The sequence below is a fragment of the Leuciscus leuciscus genome (genome assembly GCF_965113295.1).
Source record: "Leuciscus leuciscus genome assembly, chromosome: 7".
NCBI classification, from domain to species: Eukaryota; Metazoa; Chordata; class Actinopteri; order Cypriniformes; family Leuciscidae; genus Leuciscus; species Leuciscus leuciscus.
This window is the reverse complement of record NC_138731.1, coordinates 42,448,626-42,473,287: the sequence shown is the minus strand read 5'-3', so window position 1 is coordinate 42,473,287 and position 24,662 is coordinate 42,448,626. Positions and strand designations below refer to the sequence as shown.

Genomic DNA, 24,662 nt, shown 5'->3' with positions numbered 1-24,662 from the left:
GTGCAGCTCTTAAAGTGACAGTAGCCTAATATTCCTGCTGCCGTCTCTATAATGACGTTAATCAAAAAAGAAAATCACACTGAATAACTTTTGTAAATATATTTGTAATGTATATTGTTTTATTTTATAAAATGCTGTATTACTTTACATTTGATTACAGTTTCTGTACCTTAATACCTGAAAATCACACAATCGTATGTTTGTTTAGCTGTGTTTATTTGAGCAATTGCTAATTTGTTTATTTTTTGTGAGTGTTTACTTTTCTTTAATAATGCTTGAAATGTATATTAGTTAGGCTAGTTGTTTTTGCTATGGTATTTTTAAACCAAAGGCAAAAGTTTCTTGTGTAAGTGTTCTTTAGCCTGTTGATTTTTGTTCATGGTATTCAGCTAAAATCAAATGTTTTAGAGTAAGACTTCGAATAAATGTGAATGATATCTACGTTTTTTTTTTTTTTTTTTACCTTATTGGAATTGAAATTAGGCATCGATTAGCAGAATAGTTCAAATGCAAACGATACCTAATCCTAACTGAAATTTCAGTGAACTGTTGTTTGGCACTAACAATACAGTACTCTTATAATAATAATAATAACACTCACAAATGTTAAGTACAATTTAAAAACAAGACTTATTACTGTTCTAAAGTTTGGGGTTGCTAAGATTATTTCGTAATTTTGAAGGAAGTCTCTTAAACTGCATTTATCTGATCAAAAGTAAAAACAGTAATATTGTGAAATATGTAATGTGATGCAGCCTTCAAGACTAAAGCACTTCCATGATGCCTTAAAGCGACAGTTCACTAGGTTTTGTTTTTGGAGTCCTGGTGTTGAGAGTTTTTTTCCACTGCTAATGAAATTTTGCATTATGATGTTTCTGCCAAAGTATTAATACAGCTAAAGTGGCAGGAAAGAGACTTTAACCAAGACAGATTAAGTGAAAGTGAAAAAATGATGCAAGTGCCAACTACTGTGTACACACTAGCAGTGCAATTATAAATTAAAAGAGAGGAAATAATGAGGGTTCAATAATAGCCAACAAAAATGATTCAGTTTCTTAGCAACATGCAGACTTGCTTTAACAAGTGCGACTTTTAATCTCCAAGTCTCGTCTAAAATAGAATGGCTACGATAGACGCCCATCTAATATATGCTAAATCATGCTAGCATGTAATATGTATATGCAAGTATATATGATTTTGATGCACTTTTTATTTTGTCATTATTATTATTATTATTATAATGATTATTCTTACTATTATGGATGTGTATGAGAGCTAAGACATGAATGAAGATGCGTTTATATAAATACCTCCTGCTCTTCCCAGGGCGGCGAGGTCGATCCATTTCACACGAGGCAGACATGGAGAGAGACAGGTGTTGCTTTCAGTACATAAACTCACACTTTCATACTGTGATCACATGTTCAGATTGCATTTCAGAGATCATTTATAGGAATAGCTCAGCCAAAAATGAAACGTCTGCCATTGTTTACTTATTATTTAGTCACCCTTGTATTCCAAACACATATTTTCTTTTTTTGAGGAACACAAAATGAGAACTTTTTAAATTTTGCTCTATTCTGTATTTTACAGGTCATTTTCAGTGAATAACAACTTTAATTTAGCTCTTTTTCCTGGTGGAAAATGATCATATTTCTTCAGAAGATTTGGAATACAGCGCACAAGTTGAATTAACTACTTTAATTATTCTCATTTGGTGCTTTTTCGTCTTTTTTAGAGCTTTTGCGTTCCACAGAAAAAATAAGGAACGTGAAGGTGAGTATATGATTAAAGTTTTTTTCATTTTTGGCTGAATTGTGCCAACAAACATGACTTAGCACAGGGATACACACACTTATTCGTCAGCTGAACCCGTTTGACATAAAATATTTACTTGAAGTCCCCTAGTCTCTGCTTCGGATCGTTGGCTGAACGTCTGATAAGTATGGCACACAAAATTGGAAACACTTCAGGATCTGATTGGTTGAATTCTACAGGATTTCCAGGAGAAGTGTGTCGCATTCTATAAAGGTCTGACTGGAAATAAAGCATTCGTGATGCCAAACCCCCTTATGGAAGAAGAAAGCCGACGTGTTTTCAACTGTGACAATGAGCGCTTATCAGGATCAACTAAACGCTGGGCTTTATTGAAACCTCCAAGGTGGAACTTCCACTAACGTTCTTCTATCAACAGTGTTACTTGTTAAAGGCACACTATGCAGTTTCTGTTTTCCTCAAACAGCGCCCCCTAGAGTCACTTTGGAGTACTTGTATTTAACGTTACTGTGGTAAATACCACTCACGCAGAGCCGTCTCTGCACTCTTTCGACCGCGCTTTCTTCGTCGACTCTGCCATGATTCACGTCTGAAATGCGTGCTAGTGTCTCCACAGAGGCTTCTTCATATGTTGTTGATGTATGTGACGTCGTGCCGTAAAGCAAGTCGTGATTCTTGTGAGTTTTGTCGGGGCGCCACCTCTCAAACTTGCCTTGCTGGTTTTGCCATCGGGATGATTCGCCCTACGACGAGTTCGTTTACCATCAAAATGATTTCGAAGCTGTTATATTACGGTACAAATCTTTAATAGTGTGCCTTTAAACAAACCAACTTCAATGAGCAACGGAAATAAAATAACAGAGTGTCGATTTACACTAAGTGTTGGCAGAGGCTATTTACACTAACTCCGCCCACTGACGTCTGGTTGGGCCAGACAGAATGACAGAAGACGGTGATTTGTCAACAACAGTTGAAGTGTAGGGGTGAGGTGCATGGCAGCAAGTTTTGACGCAATTCAACCCGAGTTCGAATCCGCCTTTTGCCGAACTCGCTCTACTCCCTTTTCCCAACAAATATCAGATTTGAAAGGCATTTGTTTGTGAAAGTTTGAAAAGTGGAAATAAAGTGTCTAACGTGTCAGATAGGGGTAGGCGAAGGGAGGGCTTTATTTTGCCAATAAGTTGGCATCCATTTAATAATTTAATGCATTTAATAATTTACACTGTTATTATTGCATATCGTTTAGTGCAAATAGTTTCTGCCACTATAAGTATAAAAAGCATCTAACTACCATTTACACATATTGCAAAGAAAATGCTGCTATTTTTACAGTGTAAATATAATCTATTTCTATTTAAATGTAGTGTAAATAGCAGTTATTGCAATTTGTACTTATTGTATTTTGTGCGCTTAGTGCAAATAGCCGCTGCCATAAAATAAACCTACATGCATCCGGTACTTGTGGTGCACATGCAATGCAGAAAGTTCAGAGAAAAAGCGCTCGTTTCAACTTATGTTTTGGTCAATAAAAATTTAAACCAACTGTTGGGTTTGTCCATATTTGACCCAAACATGAGTTGAAACCATCCAGCATTTTTTGAGTGTGTCTTAGCGAATCTTAAATAAAGGTTTGAAAACGCATACAATGAAAATATCATGGCTAAAATAGTTGAATAACTAGATCAGGATGTATCAAACGCACCGTGTTCAGGTCGATGCCGTTGGTGTAGGTCCACGAGTGCTGGAAGTACTCCTCCAGTCTCTGCCTGAGCGGGTTTGGGATCTGGTGGAACCGGATGAACTCTTTCACACGGAGCATCTGCATGTGGTAGCGAGCCGTCCCCGAATACAGCCGCTGGATGATGGCAGAAACGTTCCCAAAAATGCTGGCGTACATCAAAGCTGGAGAAGACAAGGCAGGGTCACATGGGTGAAATTGCAAATGCAAGGTTACATTTTGCAAGGCCAATTTTAGTGTTTCTTTATATATTATTAACATTATTATGCTTGATGTGTTCTGATTCAATAGCTGTGTTTTTAACTGTGCTGTCCACTGAGGGATGATGGGATAGATTTTTGACTTTGGACTGGTTTTTCAAGGTCTTATCTTTAAACACTTGCACTGGACGTGCTGGTTTCAGCCTCATCACCATGTCTTCATCTCATATATGAAACACCTGCGATTCAGCAAAACTTGCTAATGCACTCGCGTTCACGTAAAGTAGCCCTGTAGGCAAATTTGGGTGAGCGAGGGTGAAACACACACGGTATAGTGCCTCCAATGCCCTGTAGATGGCGATACAACTTCTTTTGTAGCAGAAATAAACTGCTGCAGGAAAAGTTAGGTGCTATGCAAAATGCAATGAGTAAATGTACTGGTGTAATACATACTTATTTAAAAATGTAGTCAAGCAGAGAGTAAAAGTTGCTAATACCTTTGATGCTCAAAGTACAACGTAGCCAAAATGATACTTAAAGGGAAAGTTCACCCCAAAAAAAAGAAGAAAATTCTGTCATCATCCTCAAGTTGTTTCAAACCTGTATGACTTTCTTTATTCTGCTGAACACAAAAGAAGATATTTTGTTACATGTCAGTATTGACTTCAAAATATCTTCTTTTGTGTTCAGCAGAAGAAAGAAATTTATACAGGTTTGAAACAACTTGAGGGTATGGGGCGCCGTTTGTAAAGCGGCTCACGCTGAAAATAACAGCAACATTTTGTCACATTTAGCTTCAAACAATGTTTAAAAAACTGGTATGAATTTTTGATGGTCACTTTTTACCACATTTACAACAATATTTGTCAACTTAGAGATATTTTAAATAGTTAAATCTAAATATTAAATGTTACACCTAAATGCTAAATCTAAATGTTAAATCTAAATCTAAATGTTAAATCTAAATCTAAATGTTAAATCTAAATGTTAAATCTAAATGTTAAATCTAAATCTAAATGTTAAATCTAAACGTTAAATCTAAATGTTAAATCTAAATCTAAATGTTAAATCTAAATCTAAATCTAAATGTTAAATCTAAATGTTAAATCTAAATGTTAAATCTAAATGTTAAATCTAAATCTAAATGTTAAATCTAAATCTAAATGTTGAATCTAAATGTTTCGGGTGAAACTAAATATTTAACTAATATGCAAATTCAAAATGCCGGTAACCGGAAGTGCCAAAATAAAAGCTCGAGTGTGTGTTTATAGCATGGTTTATAGTGTCAAATAACGAATAAAAACCATCTCATAATAATAACTATAATATAACGATAATAACTACCTAAAATAATAAACACGTTTGGAGAAACTGTAGAGTTTCGTGATGAGAGTGATGACATGACATTCAGTCAAAGTGAGCCCCCTCGTGGCTGGCTATTATGGCTGCAGGTCATAAGTCCCGCACTTTTCATAAAAGTGACGCTAGCCTACTCTTCAAATACAGTTTCTCCAAATGTGTTTATTATTTTAGGTAGTTATTATCACGATAATCCATGTCCAAGAGTCCATTTCCTCGGATTAGATGGTTTTTATTCGTTATTTGACACTATAAACCATGCTATAAACACACACTGACCTCCTCGAGCTTTTATTTTGGCACTTCCGGTTACCGGCATTTTGATTTTGCATATTAGTTAAATATTTAGTTTCACCCTAAACATTTAGATTCAATATTTAGATTTAGATTTAACATTTAGATTTAGATTCAACATTTAGATTTAGATTTAACATCTAGATTTAGATTTAACATTTAGATTTAACATTTAAATTTAGATTTAATATTTAGATTTAACATTTAGATTTAGATTTAGATTTAACATTTAGATTTAACATTTAGATTTAGATTTAACATTTAGATTTAGATTTAGCATTTAACATTTAACATTTAGGTGTAACATTTAATATTTAGATTTAACTATTTAAAATATCTCTAAGTTGACAAATATTGTTGTAAATGTGGTAAAAAGTGACCGTCAAAAATTCATACCAGTTAAATACAACATTGTTTGAAGCTAAATGTGACAAAATGTTGCTGTTATTTTCAGCATGAGACACTTTACAAATGGCGCCCCATATGAGGGTGGGTAAGAAATGACAGAATTTGCATTTTTTTGGGGGTGAACTATCCCTTTAAAGGGATACTCCACTTTTTTTGGAAATAGGCTCATTTTACAACTCCCCTAGAGTTGAGTTTTACCGTTTTCGAATCCATTCAGCCGATCTCCGGGTCTGGCGGTACCACTTTTAGCATAGCTTAGCATAGATCATTGAATCGGACAGGACCATTAGCATCTCTCTCAAAAAAATGACCAAAGAGTTTCAATATTTTTCCTATTTAAAACTTAACTCTTCTGTAGTTACATCGTGTACTAAGACCGACGGAAAATGTGAAGTTGTGATTTTCTGGGCTGATATGATATGATAATGTAATGATAATATGTAATGATAATGATATGAGGCAGCGCCTGAAAATAGGTCTAATAGGTTAGACAAACTTAGTCCCGGTCACGTTGGAAGTTACCGAGCTGGGGACTATTTTCAGGCGCTGCGTCATATCATTACGCCTGCTGGACTCATGGTACGACAGCAAAGTTTCTTGATTATTACGCAGGAATGAGAGTATAGTTCCTAGCCATATCAGCCTAGAAAATCGCAACTTCACATTTTCCGTCGGTCTTAGTACACGATGTAACTACAGAAGAGTCAAGTTTTAAATAGGAAAAATATCGAAACTCTTTGGTCATTTTTTTGAGAGAGATGCTATTGGTCCTGTCCGATTCAATGATCTATGCTAAGCTATGCTAAAAGTGGTACCGCCAGACCCGGAGATCGGCTGAATGGATTCGAAAATGGTAAGACTCAATTGTTTAACTCTAGGGGAGTTGTAAAATGAGCCTATTTCCAAAAAAGTGGAGTATCCCTTTAAGTACAGTAACTGCCTACATTTACACAAATGCTTTACACCACTGTCTGTCCCTGAGTGCAGGATGAGTCATCAGTATTTTTCATCAGTAGTTTTACTGTAAATGTATATCCTAAAATGTACTTTTGTCAACATTTATCAGTGCACTAGCTGGGCTAAACACTAACAGACATGGATTAAAGATTATGTCATGTGGTCTTGAAAAGACAATAAACATATTGATTTGAAATAGTATTAGGATTAATCTGCTAGATTGAAACAGAGATTAAATATGTCAGTATGAATTGTTTACAGATACCTGAGTCATTTCAAATTCATTGCAGCCATCTCAGGACATGCACTGAGATATATTAATACAATATTTTTTTCTTATACCTTGCTAAGTTTCTCTCACAATCAAACAGGGCTCAATTATATTCTTTAAAAATGTTTTTAAGCCTCTTATGCTACTGTAACCAAGGCCGCATTTATTTGATCAACAATACAGTAAATATTGTGAAATATGATTACAATTTTAATTGACTGTTTTCTACATGAAAATATTTTAAAATTTAATTTATTCCTGTGATCAAAGCTGAATTTTCAGCATCATTACTCCAGTCTTCAGTGTCACATGATCCTTCAGAAATCATTCTGATATGATGATTTGATGCTCAAGAAACATTTCTGATTATTATCAATGTTAAATATTAATATTTTAGAGGAATTCAGCATATTTGATGAATCAAAAGTTCAAAAGAACAAGATTTATTTGAAATAGAAATCTTTTGTAACAGTAATAAATGTCTTTAATTTCACTTTTGAGCAATTTAATGCGTCTTTGCTGAATAAAAGTAGGCCTACTGATTCCTTTAAAAAAAATAAAAACTTTTAAATGGTTGTGTACGTATTGCTTTCACTGTTCAAAGTATTATTTCACCCAAACATTAAACTATTTAGTCACCATCATTTTTTTTTTTTTTTTTATGGAAACTTTCTGTTTTCTCAAAAAAAATAAAAAAAATAAAGAAGTTTTGTTTGGGGCGTCATGAGGATGAGTAAATGATGACAGAAATGTACGTTTTGGAGCAATTGATCCCTTTAAGCTATTTGCGTACATGCATGTGTTTCAGACTTACATCCAATGAGCATGACGCAGATGGAGAAGATCTTCTCCGAGTTGGTGTTCGGGGACACGTTTCCAAAGCCCACGCTGGTCAGCGAACTGAATGTGAAGTACAGTGCAGTGACGTATTTATCCTTTATGGTCGGCCCAGAGCTGGGGTCACTGTAGTTTATTTTCTTCCCAATGGACACCTCGAGATTGTCAAGCCAGCCGATCTTATGGTCCAGGTACGGTTTCTCCATATTTCCAATGGCGTACCAGATGCAGGCGAGCCAATGGGCAATCAGAGCAAATATACACATGAGGAGCATGAGAACTGCTGCGCCGTATTCAGAGTAACGGTCCAGCTTTCTGGCAACACGAACCAGTCGGAGGAGTCGCGCTGTCTTCAACAGGCCAATCAGAGTGGTCGTCTTGGGAAAGAGAGAAGGTGCTCATTAGTAAGATTGCGAACAGATTGTATTTTACCAAGAAAATACTCAATTGACTCATTAAGGCTAATCAGGTTCTCTGTTGCTTTCTCCTAGGCTTGAAAACCTAGTAATCTGCCTTTTGAAGGGGTCATATGATGCTTTTTAATGTTTTCCTTTCCCCTTAGTGTGTGATATATCTGTTTGTGCATTTAGATCTGCAAAGTAGGATTTATTCCATCTAACAGAGATTCCAGACCTGCATAAAACGCCTCAATCCAAGTACAGATATTACTTCCTCAAACGTCCACGTCACAATGTGAAATATTAGCATAACGCCCGTCCAAAGGCATACGCGAAGAAAGAATTGTAGTGTTGTCGTCATGTCACGTTTGGATGCCAACGCAAACCCGATTTGTTTGGCCTTCTGAAAACGGATGAAAATGGGGATCAGAGGTTAAGATTTATTTATGAATCTGTTCCTGAGTAGTACAACCCAAAAGTCTGCTTGTGCACGGGGCATTTTACAGAGGACAGCTTCCTGAACCTGAGAGAACAACGCCGGCTATATACGAAGACTACTGACCACTGTGAAACGTTCTGCTCGAGTCGTGCTTGAAAAGTTGGTTCTGATCGATCGGCTTGATCATCCGCTTTTTCAGAATCTGACTTGGGCTCGAACTGATGGCAAAACAGACAATATTTTTTGATATTGCTTAAAGCTTTGGAAGCTGAAGCCGGCGTCTCTTGAGGTGTTTGACCAATCACAACGCACCGGGTCTGCTGGCCAATCAGATCGCTCTGAGCTTTTTGTAAGGAGGAGCTTTGTAGGAGCTTCAACATTAAAGCATGTTAACCTACACTGCAAAAAATGCTTTTCTTACTTAGTATTTTTGTCTGGTTTCTAGTCCAAATATCAAAAAAATTCTTAAATCAAGATGCATTTATTAGATAAGTAAGATTAGATAAGATATTATGTCTTAATTTCCGGGGGAATTAATCAAAAATAAGTTTTTAAGCTTAAAACAAGCAAAATTATCTATCCATGGGGTAAGAAAAATAATCTTAATTCAAACAGAAACAAGATTATTTTTCTTACCCCATGGACAGATAATTTTGCTTGTTTTAAGCAAAAACTCAGTTAATTTTGATTTATTTCCCCAGAAAACAAGACATAATATCTTAAGGCATTTTACTACTTTAGTAAATGCATCTTGATTTTAAGAATTTTTTTGATATTTGGACTGGAAACAAAACAAAAATACTTAGAGTACACTGCAAAAAATGCTTTTCTTACTATTACACCCACTTTTTTAAATAATGAATCTTTAAAATAGCATCATATGACCCCAAAACAAATAATGTCCAAGAGGTTACGACCCGTTAAACGACCCAATACTCTAATAAGCATAAAAATGCATAGTACACAATAATACACTCCCCCAGGACTCCAGCCCATGTTCAGTGTGTGAATTAAACAAAGGAAAAAGTTGGTGAATTGACTTAGTTTGACCTGAACTTTTAAAGGGGACTCGAGTCGACCCTCATTCACAATAATAATAATAATTTTATATTATAATTCCTATGACAGTCATAGCCAAATATTGTAAAACAAATGCACTGTAAAATAAATGAAAATGAATATTCCACTAGTATGTTATTGAATGCTACAGGAAAATTAGACTGTGTTTGTCCCAATTTCTGCACTTGCAAGAAATAAACCCTTGAGCTTTCATTTGGACGGAAACTGCAGTTGAGCTTTTATTTTGGCAGAAAGCTATACCGTTTCTGTGAAACCAGGTTTACAAACGGGTCTCATTACAAATCAGGTGATCATCTTCTTATGAAAATGTTGGGAATTAGGTGAAAATAATGCGAAACTGGTGCCCGCTACGTTCCTATATGCATGTTAAACTCACAACACATGCAGATATGGAGTTCACTGCCAGATCACAAGCTATTTAATACTATATAATTTTATACTTATTTAATTAAATCACAGTTTTTTACAATTCAACAAGGACACAAAGCCATATCACGCTTTCGGTTGTAATTCGTTTGACAGATACTTTGCTAAAGCACAAAACACAACATTAAAGACGCTTTGTTATTATGAGAAGTTTAAATGTATTTTCGATTCATTATGAAACAGATTGGGTAACATGCATGCTTAACGTAATCTTCAAACTCTTCTGAAATCAGTTGTGATTTGGGAATCCCATGCACTTTGTGTTATTTATAAAACACTTGGAATTACAGCCTATGAAGAGTTTTCCGAATCACTCACTTATGTATGTCGTACTCGTATAGCCTCACTAGGTTTTGGCACAGAGCGTGGGCTTTTACAGCTTTAATTAACCACAGTTAACCGTATTAGAAAAAGCCGGAACGCATTGTGGCCTAATACACCCAAAGCTCATTTCTGGGTTCTACTGTAATGTCTTCATGACTGCCACACACTAATTAATATTTTGATAATCCTGTTTAATTTTAGTCCATTACACTGCTGTGCCAACACCAGAGATCCATCTCATCAAAATTTTGCACCGTGAGGATAAAATAAACCCCCTACATGAGAAACCTGAGTAATGAATTTCAGATTCCGCACTTCTCGTCTAGCTCTTGCTGAACTACCAAGATAAATCCTCATTTGCAGGTGAAATGTGTTCAATAGATAGAGACACGGGACAACGGTCCCTATAGGAGCTGACAGCGGGCACCGTCTCATCCGAAAGACTCCTTCAACAACATCACTCGTCCCCCCGGTGGGAGATCATTTGTTTAGCTGGCAATTATACCGTGGCCTCACAAAGCGAGGTTAGGACCTGCGCTGGGTATTTTTAGAACATGTCTTAACGGATGCATCTGTCGGGATTCCTAACATATACGAGCACTGACAGTGTGTTGGCGAGCTTGTGGAGCAAAGCACGTGGGATTTTTCTACTCTCACGTTGGGAAGTGCTGCATCTATCATGAGCGGCCCATTATAAACTCATTAGCAGATCCTGTTCACAGCAAATCACGTCTTTGAGTTATAGCTGGACATGCCGATACGATGGACGCTCAATTAAACCGATTGTTAATCAAGTTTGACCTCATTTTAAATGTCACTGTTTAACTAGACGAGTAAAGTTTGAAGCCTTGTCTGAAAGTTTAAAAGAACTATTAAAACCATGAGTGTGAGATTTCACTCAGAGAAGTCAATAAAATGTTGCTAACATGTTTTTAGCACAATGCTAGCATGTTTTAACATGTTGATAGCATGATTTAGCATGTTCCTATCATGATTTAACATGCTTTTAACATGTATTAACATTATGTAGCACATTGCTAGCATGCTCCTAAAATGATTTAGCATGTTTATAACATGTTTCGTGCATGTTTTAATGTTACTAAAAAAAAATTAAAATCATGATTTAGCACAATGTTAACATATTTCTGACATGTATATGTTGCTAACATGATTTAGCACATTACTAGCATTCTTTAGCATGATGCTAGCATATGTTTTGACACATCTTGCTAACATATTATGTCAACTCAACATAATTATTCATCAAACACACATGTTCTGATGACGGTAGCCTATGCGTAATAGTAAAAATGTGTATGACTATATGCTCATGCATGTTGTGTTGATAAGTACAAATGTCAAATATAAAATAAAAGCCTGTCAAATATAATAAGGGCTGGTCGTCGCCAGTGGGTTTTGCAGAGACCCAAAGTTTTTCATCTGAGTGCTGTGACTGAGATGCATCCTAAAACCACCTGCCATCAGCCTGACCCAGCTCAATCCCTAAGTAGTGCACAAACACACCGCAGTCTGACCGCTGACTAGCAGATCATATCATATCTGGCAGACCGCAGAGGCATCAGTTCACCATAAAGCATCCTCAATGGCACAGTCATGTCTCATTTGTGTAATGTTATTCACTAATGATACATTACATTGATCAAAAGTGACAGTAAAGACAAAGATGTGACAGTATTTTAATTTCAAAGTCATACCAACGCCAAACGGTACTGTATGTATGCATGTGTATGTATTTGGTCTGAAATATTTGACATTGATTTTTTTTTTCAATCAGAGAAACCATAATTCCAACCAAACATTCATTCAAGTTCAATTAGATTCAGACTATTTAATGTAAAAAATAAAATCGAGTTTGCAAGTTTGTGTGAATCAGTTCAAACTTTGTTTTAACAGCGTAATGATCCAAAACTTAATTAATTTGCAAATTAAAAATGTTTACAGAAATCTTGTAGGATAAAAATATTTCAGGAAAGGGGATAATTATGAATGTGTTGTTATACTTGTGCAATTAAATATATATATATATATATATATAATTGTATTGCATTTAGTGAAAAATAGTGTGAAAACCATGCCTTTAATCATTTTACCTTTAATTAAATATTTTGAATCTATACACTCACTGTTTGGTTGTGAAAAATTTAACATTTGGATTCCTGTGAAAAAAAGAAATCACACTTTTCAGACATTTCAGAGAACAGACAGATTTTTTTTAGCTATATCACCCATCCCTAGTTGTGACCAGAGACAGATGTGAGAGCGCCTCCAGTGAAAACGAGTGCAGATGCTGAGAGCGTGAGCTTTGTTAATTAGATGATCTTCAATGCTGTTGGATGGCTGGAGCTCGATGGCCCTTTTCAGAACAACTATGTGAATATGAGACCTCTGGGGAAATATGATCTGAACGAAAGCAATATACTTAGCAAGACCAAGCATCAAAACCCCTCTATCGTCTAAAAATATACAGCATGCCATCAAATAATGACATTTCCAGTAGGTCTTAATCTATAATTCCATTCTTTAATATTTTAAAAGCCACTGTGTTTGTTTCTGGTGTCCTTAGGCTGTATATGGCTCTGACAGAGTTGCTGTCACTGGAACAGACCACAAACCGAGGAAACCATATGCTGGGATGTGCCAAGAGCTCATGATAGGCCATTGACGGATGTGCCTACATAAACACGCGAGGAAACAAGCCAACCGGCGTGCCAATGATTCAGCCTGTAAGCTGTTCAAACATCAGTTTTCTCTTTCCTCTCTCTCTCTCTCTCTCACCATAATCATTGACTTCAGTTTGGTAAGCCACTAATCCAAATAAATGGATTCAGAAATGAAGGCCATTCAAAAAAAAAAAAAAAAGAAAAAAAAAAGGTGGAAAACAACACTGTAATCCCTGATTCACTGAAATATTTGTATTGTGTTTGTAAGAAGAATCAGCAGCCCACCAGTGCTAAAAGCTTTCTGACCTCTACAAAAACGCTAGATCTGATCGGATCTACATAATGGACACAGTACAAACAATGAATTAAATAAATAAATGGGTAAACAAATGGTTTAGGTCTTAAACTATTGGCCTGTTTTTCCCTAAAAGTTTTTTTTAAAACTTGATTTGAATGTTTTTTCTGCTGTTCTCTTAAAGCAGACAGCCTATTTCCAAATGTTTCTGTAGCTCAACTGATATGGTGATTGTGATGCCAAGTTCATGAGTTTGATTTCTGGTGTACATGCATGATATGATAAAATCCAAGATACATTAAATGCTTTGTCAGTTGCTTTGGATAAACGCATCTGCCAAATGCATGCACCATCGTTCAAGAGTTTGGGGTCTGCAAGATATTTTTTTGTGAAAGAAATGAATACTTTTATTCAGCAAGGATGCATTATGTTGATCAAAAAGGACAGTAAAGACATTTATGATGTTACAAAAGATTTATATTTCAAATAAATGCTGTTCTTTTGAACTTTCTATTCGTCAAAGAATTTATCATGTTTGAAATGTTTGAAAATTCAGCTTTACATCAAAGGAATAAATTACATTTTAAAATATATTCAAATAGAAAAGTCATTTTAAATTGTATTAAAATTTCGCAATATAAAAAAAGAAATCTGTATTTTTGATCAAACAAATGCAGCCTTGGTGAGACTTCTTTCAAAAACATTACTAAATCTTTCCGACCCCAAACATTTGAAGTGTCGTATTAATTTAAAAACTTGCCTCATAATTGCACAAATGTAAATACATAATAGTAGCCTCGTTGACAACAAAAACAAGCCTGTATGCTCACATCCATTGCAAAATTTGGCTGCATGTGTGCGTGTTAAGTGTATAACTGTGCCAATGAGAAGGAGAACACCACCTGCCAATTGATAATTTGAGTTTAAGATCCCTAGGTTACACCGGCAGCCAAATGCAGATGGAAGCTGATTAAGTTCTGGTGTCACTTACATCTTCTGATCCTGATCCAAATATGAGCAGGTCGAAGGGAATGGCCGCCACCATGTCTATAAGGAACCAGCCTTTGAAGTAATGGATGGCGATCTTCCCCGGATCGCTAACCACCTCCTCGTTCAAGTTCACGTACGTGGTGCGGAAGTTTATGAGGATGTCGATGATGAACATGATGTCCACCATTAAGTCCACCATGTTAAGAGGGCTGCAGGAATAGCCACATTTCCGTCTTTTTTGCTCCTCGATGTCGTTGAGCAGGAAGGCAGCAGAATAAGGGGTTAAAATGGCTGTATAAATAACCAGCAGCAGGATGAGCCAATCCCACATTGCTTTGAATGGGCTGTAGTGCAGGATGGTGAACTTATCCATGCGTGGCGTCTGGAGCTTGTATTCCGGCAGCACATCTGCGCCCAGCGACAAGACCTGGAATAGGAGAGGCGGGCAAAAACGTGAGTATTGCATGGTACATAATCTCAGGTCTGTCCTGATAGAGAAACATGCTAAACCAGTGGAGAATCTCTTGTGCAAAAAGGTTAGCATCTAATGCAAATGGAGTGGAGTTTATTTAGAAGAATAATAATAACTACAAAGGTCTGTCATGAAACTCTAGATGGCGCAGGCTGATAGGTCTTTAACTCAATCTGTTTGCAATCACATCATTCTCTATAGGACACAGCTGATTGGTTCCTGCTGTATCAGTAGCCAATGAGCTCACTGCTCAACCTTCAAATACTTGGTCAGCATTTGTTGTAGCAGTTTGCAGCGCGCTTTCAGAAACCCTCCACCTTCCTCAGCTCCACCTGTATAGATCTACTACGGGTAATTCATGTATGCTATATGTTACAGCAGCAGCATGCCTTACTTGCTCACAGCAGCATGTCATGTATGTATTGGCAGTAGCAAGTCCTCTACTTGCTCAGCAGCAGCAACAACCAACAGCAGCAGCAGAAATAATCAACAACACAAGCAGCAGCAGCAGCAGCAATAAAAGCAGCAACAGCAATAACAGCAGCAATAATCAACAGCAGCAGCAGCAATAAAAGCAGCAACAGCAATAACAGCAGCAATAATCAACAGCAGCAGCAGCAATAACAGCAGCAACAGCAATAACAGCAGCAATAATCATCATCAGCAGCAGCAGCAGCAGCAGCAATAAAAGCAGCAACAGCAATAACAGCAGCAATAATCAGCAGCAGCAGCAGCAACAGCAGCAGCAATAACCAACAGCAACAGCAGCAGCAATAAAAGCAGCAGCAATAATCAACAGCAGCAGCAGCAACAGCAGCAGCAATAACCAACAGCAACAGCAGCAGCAATAAAAGCAGCAGCAATAAAAGCAGCAGCAATAATCAACAGCAGCAATAGCAATAACAGCAGCAGCAATAATCATCATCAGCAGCAGCAACAGCAGCAGCAATAACCAACAACAACAGCAGCAGCAATAAAAGCAGCAGCAATAAAAGCAGCAGCAATAATCAACAGCAGCAATAGCAATAACAGCAGCAGCAATAATCATCAGCAGCAGCAGCAACAGCAGCAGCAATAACCAACAGCAACAGCAGCAGCAATAAAATCAGCAGCAATAATCAACAGCAGCAGCCGCAACAGCAGCAGCAATAACCAACAGCAACAGCAGCAGCAATAAAAGCAGCAGCAATAAAAGCAGCAGCAATAATCAACAGCAGCAGCAAAAATCAGCAATAACCAACAGTAGCAGCAGCAATAACAGCAACAGCAGCAGCAGCAGCAGCAGCAATAATCATCATCATCAGCAGCAGCAGCAATAATCAGCAATAAGCAGCAGCAGCAGCAATAATCATCATCATCATCATCATCAGCAGCAGCAATAATCAACAATAATCAGCAGCAGCAGCAATATCATCATCATCAGCAGCAACAATAACAGCATCAGCAATAATCAGCAGCAGCAGCAACAATAACAGCAGCAACAATAACCAACAGCAGCAGCAGTCTATTCCACCTAGACCAAACATTGTCTGTCAGAGTTGTCATGACAGAACTAATTATCATTATTACAATTATAAACTTCATTCCATCTGCATTAGATGTTAAACTATTTGCACATATGCACAACTATTATTATTATTTGCATAATAATAATAATAATAAAAGAAAGAAGTTAATTATATTCAAAGGTAATATGTAATTGTCAAATTACAAGTGATTGTATTTATGTATTTATTTGTCTGATGCTCGCTGCCTTGATTTTTAGCTCCTTATTCTGCTTCTGTGGTGCTTGACCCTGATAATTGTAGCTAGCAGCTATATTTCATTATTTTTATAGTTTAACAAAAACGAAGTTGAGTTATGTATAATTTTTCACTCTTTATTATAATTTATTTATTTTTACAGTACAGAAGTTGAGTATAACTTTTCAAACTTTTCCAATTTAAAAATAAATACTACCATTTAAATATACTGTATAGTTTTATGTAAACGTTTCAGTTTTAGTTAAAATTTTTCAGTTTTTCAGTAACCAGTGCACTGTTGATGGTGAAAGTGCAGTAAACAATTCGCTGATTTGTGCATTTCCCAAAAAATGCTGCTTTGTGCATTTCGAAATTGAGATCCAAACATTTCTGGATTATTAAAAATCTCTCACATTAACTGTTTATATTGCATTACTTGACAGCTGTCAGTTACATGTGCACAGGCCCATCATCATAATGCAGTATGTGACAGTTTCACCGTGCAGTTTCACATATATTTCGCTGTAGTTGTCATCTGTTTCTTTCCAGCTGATGCAATATTTCATGAAAAGCACCAGCACAACCGAGTTCCTTCACATTTCATAAGTGTACTGTGTCAGGGAGCCTCAGAGCATGACATAAATATTCATTTATTTCTCTAGATTTGCACAGTACAGACCGTCTCTGCTGTCAGAAATGCTCACATTACATACACTGTAGCTTTTTGGATTATAAAGTCTAGTTGTCATGCATCTCAGGTTGATTCTGAAGTTATCTTAGCACTCTGCTCAAGGACATAACGGTGCACAAGACTTCATAAAACTTTGTTTTCCACATACTGAAATATGATTTACGCTATTCAAGAAATCGGATGTCCTTTGCCTTAATGCAATTCTTAAAAACGGGTAGTAAATTCTGATTCTCACAGCAGTGGAATTTACTTTTGAAAGCTAAAATAATAGCTCAAATAATAATTAAAAAATACCTAAAGAATAAATAGACACTAATTATCAAATTAAAACAAAATCTCTACTGTTATTTTATAGTGTCTTACATCTCTGTGTAGCTGTTTAGCATTTTCAAAGCAGTCCGGGAACTTTGTATTGTGACACTTGTGTGCCTAGTGTTGTATTACAAATTTATTAAATGTTTAATTTAGGTTTCAACATTAAAAGTTAAGACTTTGATTTTAGTAGGGTCAGTTTCTATCTAAAGACTCCGGCCAGTTCTGTTTTCTCTATTGTATTTTAAATGAGTCAGATCACTGAGATTTCACCTTTCAGCCTAGACGTTGAATCGTTAGGTTGATTGGCTTAGCTGTAGGGGAGACTTTCACCTTTTGTCTTTAATGGCTCTGGGATGGCCCTTGGAACCGGAGTTCCTGGCCAGTATCAGCATTTGAATAGATATGCTGATTCAATTGGACTGGTAGTGCTCTCAGAGTAGGGTGTGTTCCTACTTCATTTGCATGCTTTGTTCAGAGTCTCCACCTCTATGTAATCCCTCCCCCTTGGAATGTATATAACTACAATGCATACTGTATTAGCTTTAGACTTTTGAAGAACTGCAGCCACATCAACGCGAAGTCCTCAATAAAGAAATAACTTCTTGAACGTGATCCCAAAGTCTCCTGGTCTTCGATTCTGAGTTTACAACACTAGAATCTTATTCTTGGACACCAACATATAATTTTGCATTAATTTTATTATTAAATTAAACTGAAAACAGAAAATATATAAATAAAAACGAATTCAAACTATTAATAAAGAAATAACACTTAGTAGAAATTAATTAATTGCATTAAGCATTGTTTTTCTCTGCTATCTGTGACCCTTAGAACAGAACCTCAGTTTTGTCGAAGCTTGAATAGAAAGATCAAGACACTACTGGGGTTTCATTTCACAATTTTGCAAAGCTTTTGAACAGCAGAAGTCCCCTGGTAAAAACATTAGGATGATAATAGTCTGTAATCCAGCATTGTGTCTCTGTAATTGAACTCTAAATGAACACACACACACACACACACACACACACACACACACACACACACACACACACACACACACACACACACACACACACACACACACACACACACACACACACACACACACACACACACACACACACATACACACACACCTTACTGCAGGGTTTAACCAACTTTGACAGTCAGCAAATGAGGTGTCTTTTCCTGATAAATACTTTATTAGAAATGATGACGGCAGCAGCAGTGATCAGTTTCCGTAGTCGATTTCCCTCTCTCTCTTTCTCTTCTAAGAAAGTAATGAATTATGTATCTTTTTCTCTTGCAGGCTCTCACACATCCAGGCAGGTCGGGGACGGCAATGTGAGAATCACTCAGACGTGACAAGTTAAATGACCGCAGTGAACGAGTCAACTTCTGAAGTGAGGACTTCTGATGGGCCGTCACTGACTTCCTTCCCGGCTGGCCGAGAGGCGGACACGTTTACAGCGAGCTTTGACCCAGTACTCTATGTTACAGCCTTACAGCGTCATGACTTTGACTTTCCTTGAAGGATATTTCCAGAAGTCACTAACCTTGATTTTTCCACAAGAACGGTAGTATACTTAGAATTAACGTTTCTATGTGCAATGCCTTTTTGGAATTTATCAATGAACACATGCAGTGTTGCCTTAGATTTTGCCAAAAATGATCTTCTCATTTAAAACATGATTTGCATCGGAAGCGTGCCTATGATGCCTATGAAAGGTCATGAATTGAGAAAAAAAATTTTCCTTGATGTTTTGACACGTAAGAGGTCACTGTACTATAAAAACATCCTGTAAGTTTCAGAACTCAAAACTTCCTTGCTAGTCCAAAAACAGCTTTTATTGAAACCAAACTCCGAAAATGACTCTTATTTTGTCACATTATGACGTAATAGTGCGAGGAAAGACCGTCTCTGCAGAATCAGATCAACGCCTACTTCTACATCATCATGTCTTTAGCCCCGCCCACTGGAGCGTTAGTGAGATGAGAAGAGAGATACAGGATCACTGGACTAACAATAACATTACCTTCCAAAGGATCCGAATGCTAGGAAAGTGCTTATTTATTTTCAACTACGTGAATAAGTAGAGCGTTATTTGTTTGTTCGGTGCATTTCACTGGATTCTTTGGTAAATCAGTCGTAATTTCGGCGCAGACTTTGCAAACGGACTTTTACTGTAAGATATGGACAGACCGTAAGTAACCGTGTTAATTCTAAAGCCTAATCTGTGATTTCATATATATATATATACAGTAGTGATTCATGTACAGTCAGATGATCTTTGTCTCAAAATCATTTTGTTATGTCCGACTGGGAATCGAACCCGGGTCTCCTGCGTAGCAGGCGGGAGCTCTACCTCGGTGCCACAAGGTGGTGTGTTTCGTCTCAGAATGCAGAGACAGAGACAATAACTCAGTTCAAGGGCTTTACTTGAAAAGTGGGGCAAAAGTATCCAACAAGGAACAGGCAAAATCAAAAGTAATAATCCAGGCAAAGGTCAAAGTCCACAATAACAGTCAGAATGAGTGAATAATCCAGAAGCAGAAGGCAAACTCGTAATCCAAGAAACAGGCTGGTACAGGTCGGTAACAAGCAACAAACACTGGGAAAAAACTCTGAGAATAACTCACGGACAGGTTTAGTCAACAGGACTGCACCGGTGTCAACTCAAGACTGAGCAAAGACCTCAAGACAACAAGGGTTTTAAATAGGCAGCTTAACAAGGTTCAGGTGATACTAACAAATCATTTATTGCTGTTTATGTATCAGTACATCAAGCCAGTGACTAAACAGTCAACTTCACATTGTTTCTCTGAGGCCATGTCCACACTAATACGTTTTCGTTTTAAAATGCATCTTTTTCTCTCCGTTTTGGTCTTCTGTCCACACTGAGAGTTTTAATTAATGAAAATAAATCTTTTTGAAAACGCTCTCCAAAGTGGATACATTTGAAAATGCCGTTTTCGCGTTTTAGTGTCGCGATGACTGTCAAAACGGGGGTATTTAAAAACGATGACGTAAGTTTAGTCATGTGACGCATATTGTACCAATAAATATTCATGTTTATACCGGTATTGTGCCTGTTATGTGCTATTCACTTTCACACCGTTGCTAAAATATTTTACTTTGCACACTCTTCATATCACAGTCCTGCAAAGATGACAGAAAATGTACTTAGACTTGCTGTCCTGCGGCAAAACATGAGAGCAGTCGCGTTTTAGACCTAATATATAATGACCAATAATAAAATGATCCTGTCAGAAGAACTACGCGATAACTTTATTATTTATTTCATCTCAGTGAGCTTTTGTGAGGTTTTACGCATGCGCAGTACGGTGAATTTAGCGTTATCAGGAGTTTTCCAAAAGTTTCCCATCCAAACTGAAATGTTGGTTAAACCATATACAGTGATTGTGATTAAACCATGTACAGAAAGCGATCAAAGAACGCTCCCTTTATAATCACTGGAGCTGTCAATCACACAGCGCGAGTTTATCAGGGACTGAGTTCTGGACTCTCGCCGTTATAATCAATGATGCTGTCTACACTGCACAATCAATCTCTTATTTACATCGTGTTTGCACTGTTCGTTATGATGAAAGCATTCATGAGAGTGCAGAAATCGAGTTGAAATTACGAGATCCCTGCATTCAAGCGCTGCAACCTTTAATGTGATGGGAGCATAACTAAATAGTTCCACATGTAACACTTATTACATATGCAAAGATGTCAGCCAATCACAGCAGTGGGCGTTTCTCACAGCAGACACGCCCCTTTAAAACAGCGCGTTCAAATCAGAGGGGTAAAATCAGGGTTGAAAAGGGCCTTTATGTAAAAAATCATACTAACATTAAAAGTGCACCTCAGGAAACACAATTAATAATAATAATACAAAAAATGCAGTTCATGACACCTTTAAAATGCTGTCTAGCTATGCAGCTCAATCTGTCTTCCATGGATTAAAAGGGGAAGTTTAATTTACACTTGGTCTCTCACACAGAAACTGTCGCAGTGTTACTGAATCGTGTTTTGACAATATTTGGATATAAATATATATAATACATTTTCCCAGAGGTAGAAAATCCATCCTCATGCTCGCATGCTCTTCTGATGCATTTCGGTGCCAGAAAAAGATGCTAAATATGGCTGGGGTATAGAAGATTCAAACAATAATTACGGGTTATTGCCCTGTATTCTTGCTCTCATATTAATACCCCCTAGGTTAAGTAGTATCCTCATTAGCATTTATTTGCATACTTGTGTCTGTTAGCATCATTTCATGTATAAACGACGTGTAGTAGTGAAATTATGCAGGAGGATTTGTTACAGTTTGTTTGTGCTCGTTCACAAGACTATTGGATTTCCAATCGAACCAGGAAGCGCTTGACGCATGCAATATTTCAAATAAATTACGCTCGTGACACAATGATTAACTCAAACTCCATGGAGGAGAAATAAAGCAAAAGCACATCCTCACCTGAGGGCCTTATTGAAAAACATGAAGGGAAAACAACTGATTTTACTCTGTTAAAGTCAATGTGAAACGTTCATAACCAAGTGGGTCTATAATATCTATCTGTCAGCATTCAAATTCATTTCATGCTTTTAAAAGCCCTATATCGGGTGCTATAATATATATATATAAGCCCTATATCGGGTGCTATAATATATATAAGCCCTATATCGGGTGCTATAATATATATATAAGCCCTATATCGGGTGCTATAATATATATAAGCCCTATATCGGGTGCTATAATATATATATAAGCCCTATATCGGGTGCTATAATATAATATAATATAATATAACATAATATAATATAATATAATATAATATAATATAATATAATATAATATAATATAATATAATATAATATAATATAATATAATATAATATAATATAATATAATATTATTTGTGATTTAGAGTCCAAAAGTAAGTTTTATTTTCTATTTTTAAAGAAATGAATACTTTTATTCAGTAAGGACACATTAAATTGTTCAAACGTGTCAGTAAAGACAATTATAATAGATTACAAAAGATTTCTATTTCAAATAATTGCTGTTCTTTTGAACTTTCAAAGAATCCCGAAAAAATGTATCACGATTTCCACAAAAATATGAAGCAGAACAACTTTTTTTCAATATTGATAATAAGAAATATTTGTCGTCCTAATATCATATAGAGTGATTTCTGAAAGAACATGTGACACTGAAGACTGGAGTAATGATGCTGATAATTCAGCCTTGCATCACAGGAATAAATTACACTTTAAAATATATTCACAAAGAAAACGGGTATTTTAAATGATAATAATATTTCACAATATTACTGTGTTTTTGATCATATAAATGCAGGTTTGCGGAGCAATTTTCAAAGGAATCGTTCACAATGTGACCCGAAACGTGTATAAAGAAAGTAAATAGGGTTGGATTAAATTCATGTTCGACAGTCTTACCTGCGTGACCTTCTCTGTGACGTTGTGTGTTCGGTCTTTGACCTTTGGTGCGATGATGGTTTTCTCTGAGGACGGAGGGGAAGGCGCTTTCTTATCGTTGGCCTCAGAGAAGTTGAGAGCGATGAGCGGGATCTTGTTGATGGTGCTGTATTTGTTCAGGTTCGAGTCTGAGGTGGATCCCAGCAGACTGCACTTCAGATGGTTGAACGGGCCTGAAGGGAAAGAGTAAAGGAGGAGAGCCTGAGAATATCTGGCACAAAATTCCTAATATATCATTCACAATGATCTTTGTTTATTATGAATATTGTTGATTTCCAGTTGGCCATTAAACTCTTAGATCACCCAAAAAGTGAAAATTATGCCATCATTTACAGTATGAACATCGAACCTGTATGAACTGGATGCATAAACAAAGACAACATTTTCACTTTTAGAAGAACTATTGCTTTAAGTTTCCAAAAAAAAAAAAAAAGTAATTAGACTAGTTTCACAATCTTTCATTGTCTTGTGATTCTGTGTATTTATTTAATCGTTTTTGTAATCTTATAAAAAAAAAACTACAACAACATTAGCGTTGATAAGTTTGATTCATTTCTGTGCATTGGTTCAAGCTGTCAATTTCGATTAATTGATTAAGTGATTAATTTGTGCCATCACAAAGTTCACAGATTTCTCAGCACAGCATTATATATTTTCATATGTTTTAATAAAAATGATATGGAGGTAAATATTGCTTTTAATTTCAGTATTTAAAATATCGAAATTATATATATATATATATATATATATATATATATACAAATATTTTATTTTATAAGGCAATTCATGTTAAATGCTTATATATATATATATATATATATATATATATATATGTGTGTGTGTGTGTATATATATATATATATATATATATATATTTAAAAATATTTTATTTTATAAGGCAATTCATGTTAAATGCTTATATATATATATATATATATGTAAGTGTGTGTATATATATATACAGATATATAAGCATTTAACGTGAATTGCCTTATAAAATAAAATATTTTTAAATATATATATAAATAATTTCGATATTTTAAATATATATATATATATATATATATATATATATATATATATATATATATATATAATTATTATTAATATCACCCAGCCTTTATGTTGACCTGAATACATTGTTTGCTTGTTTTAATGAACCATTTGAATGAACCTTTTGTCAACACAGTGTTACAGTCGTATTAAAACATCATCAGAAACGTAGATGTGATTGTACTGTTAGAAACAGGATTTTTTTCATGCTTTTCATAAAAATCATCATCCAAGCGAACATATGCAGCATCCATTAACAATCCATTAAAATCATGTACAATATAATAGACAAATGATAAATAACAGTAACGCACAACCTCTCTTTGAATAATTCAAACTTTGATTAAAGAAACGTCCTCTAAAACTGAAAGTGGCAGCGCTGGTTAACCGCTGATGGAAGTCATTCGG

The 24,662-nt window shown here is 36.0% G+C and overlaps 1 protein-coding gene across 2 annotated transcripts in view; it reads right to left on the bottom strand.

Annotated features, from left to right (window-relative positions):
• The window catches only part of LOC309502295 (potassium voltage-gated channel subfamily H member 7), a 112,665-nt gene that overhangs the window by 31,721 nt on the left and 56,282 nt on the right, over positions 1-24,662 (bottom strand). For both annotated transcript variants that reach the window (XM_082174621.1, XM_082174622.1), the window contains exons 5-8: positions 23,163-23,374; positions 14,475-14,900; positions 7,818-8,217; positions 3,478-3,678 (exon numbers count right to left, since the gene is read on the bottom strand). In XM_082174621.1, the coding sequence (XP_082030747.1) occupies positions 3,478-3,678; positions 7,818-8,217; positions 14,475-14,900; positions 23,163-23,374 (1,239 nt within the window). The remainder of the gene's footprint in view (positions 1-3,477; positions 3,679-7,817; positions 8,218-14,474; positions 14,901-23,162; positions 23,375-24,662) is intronic.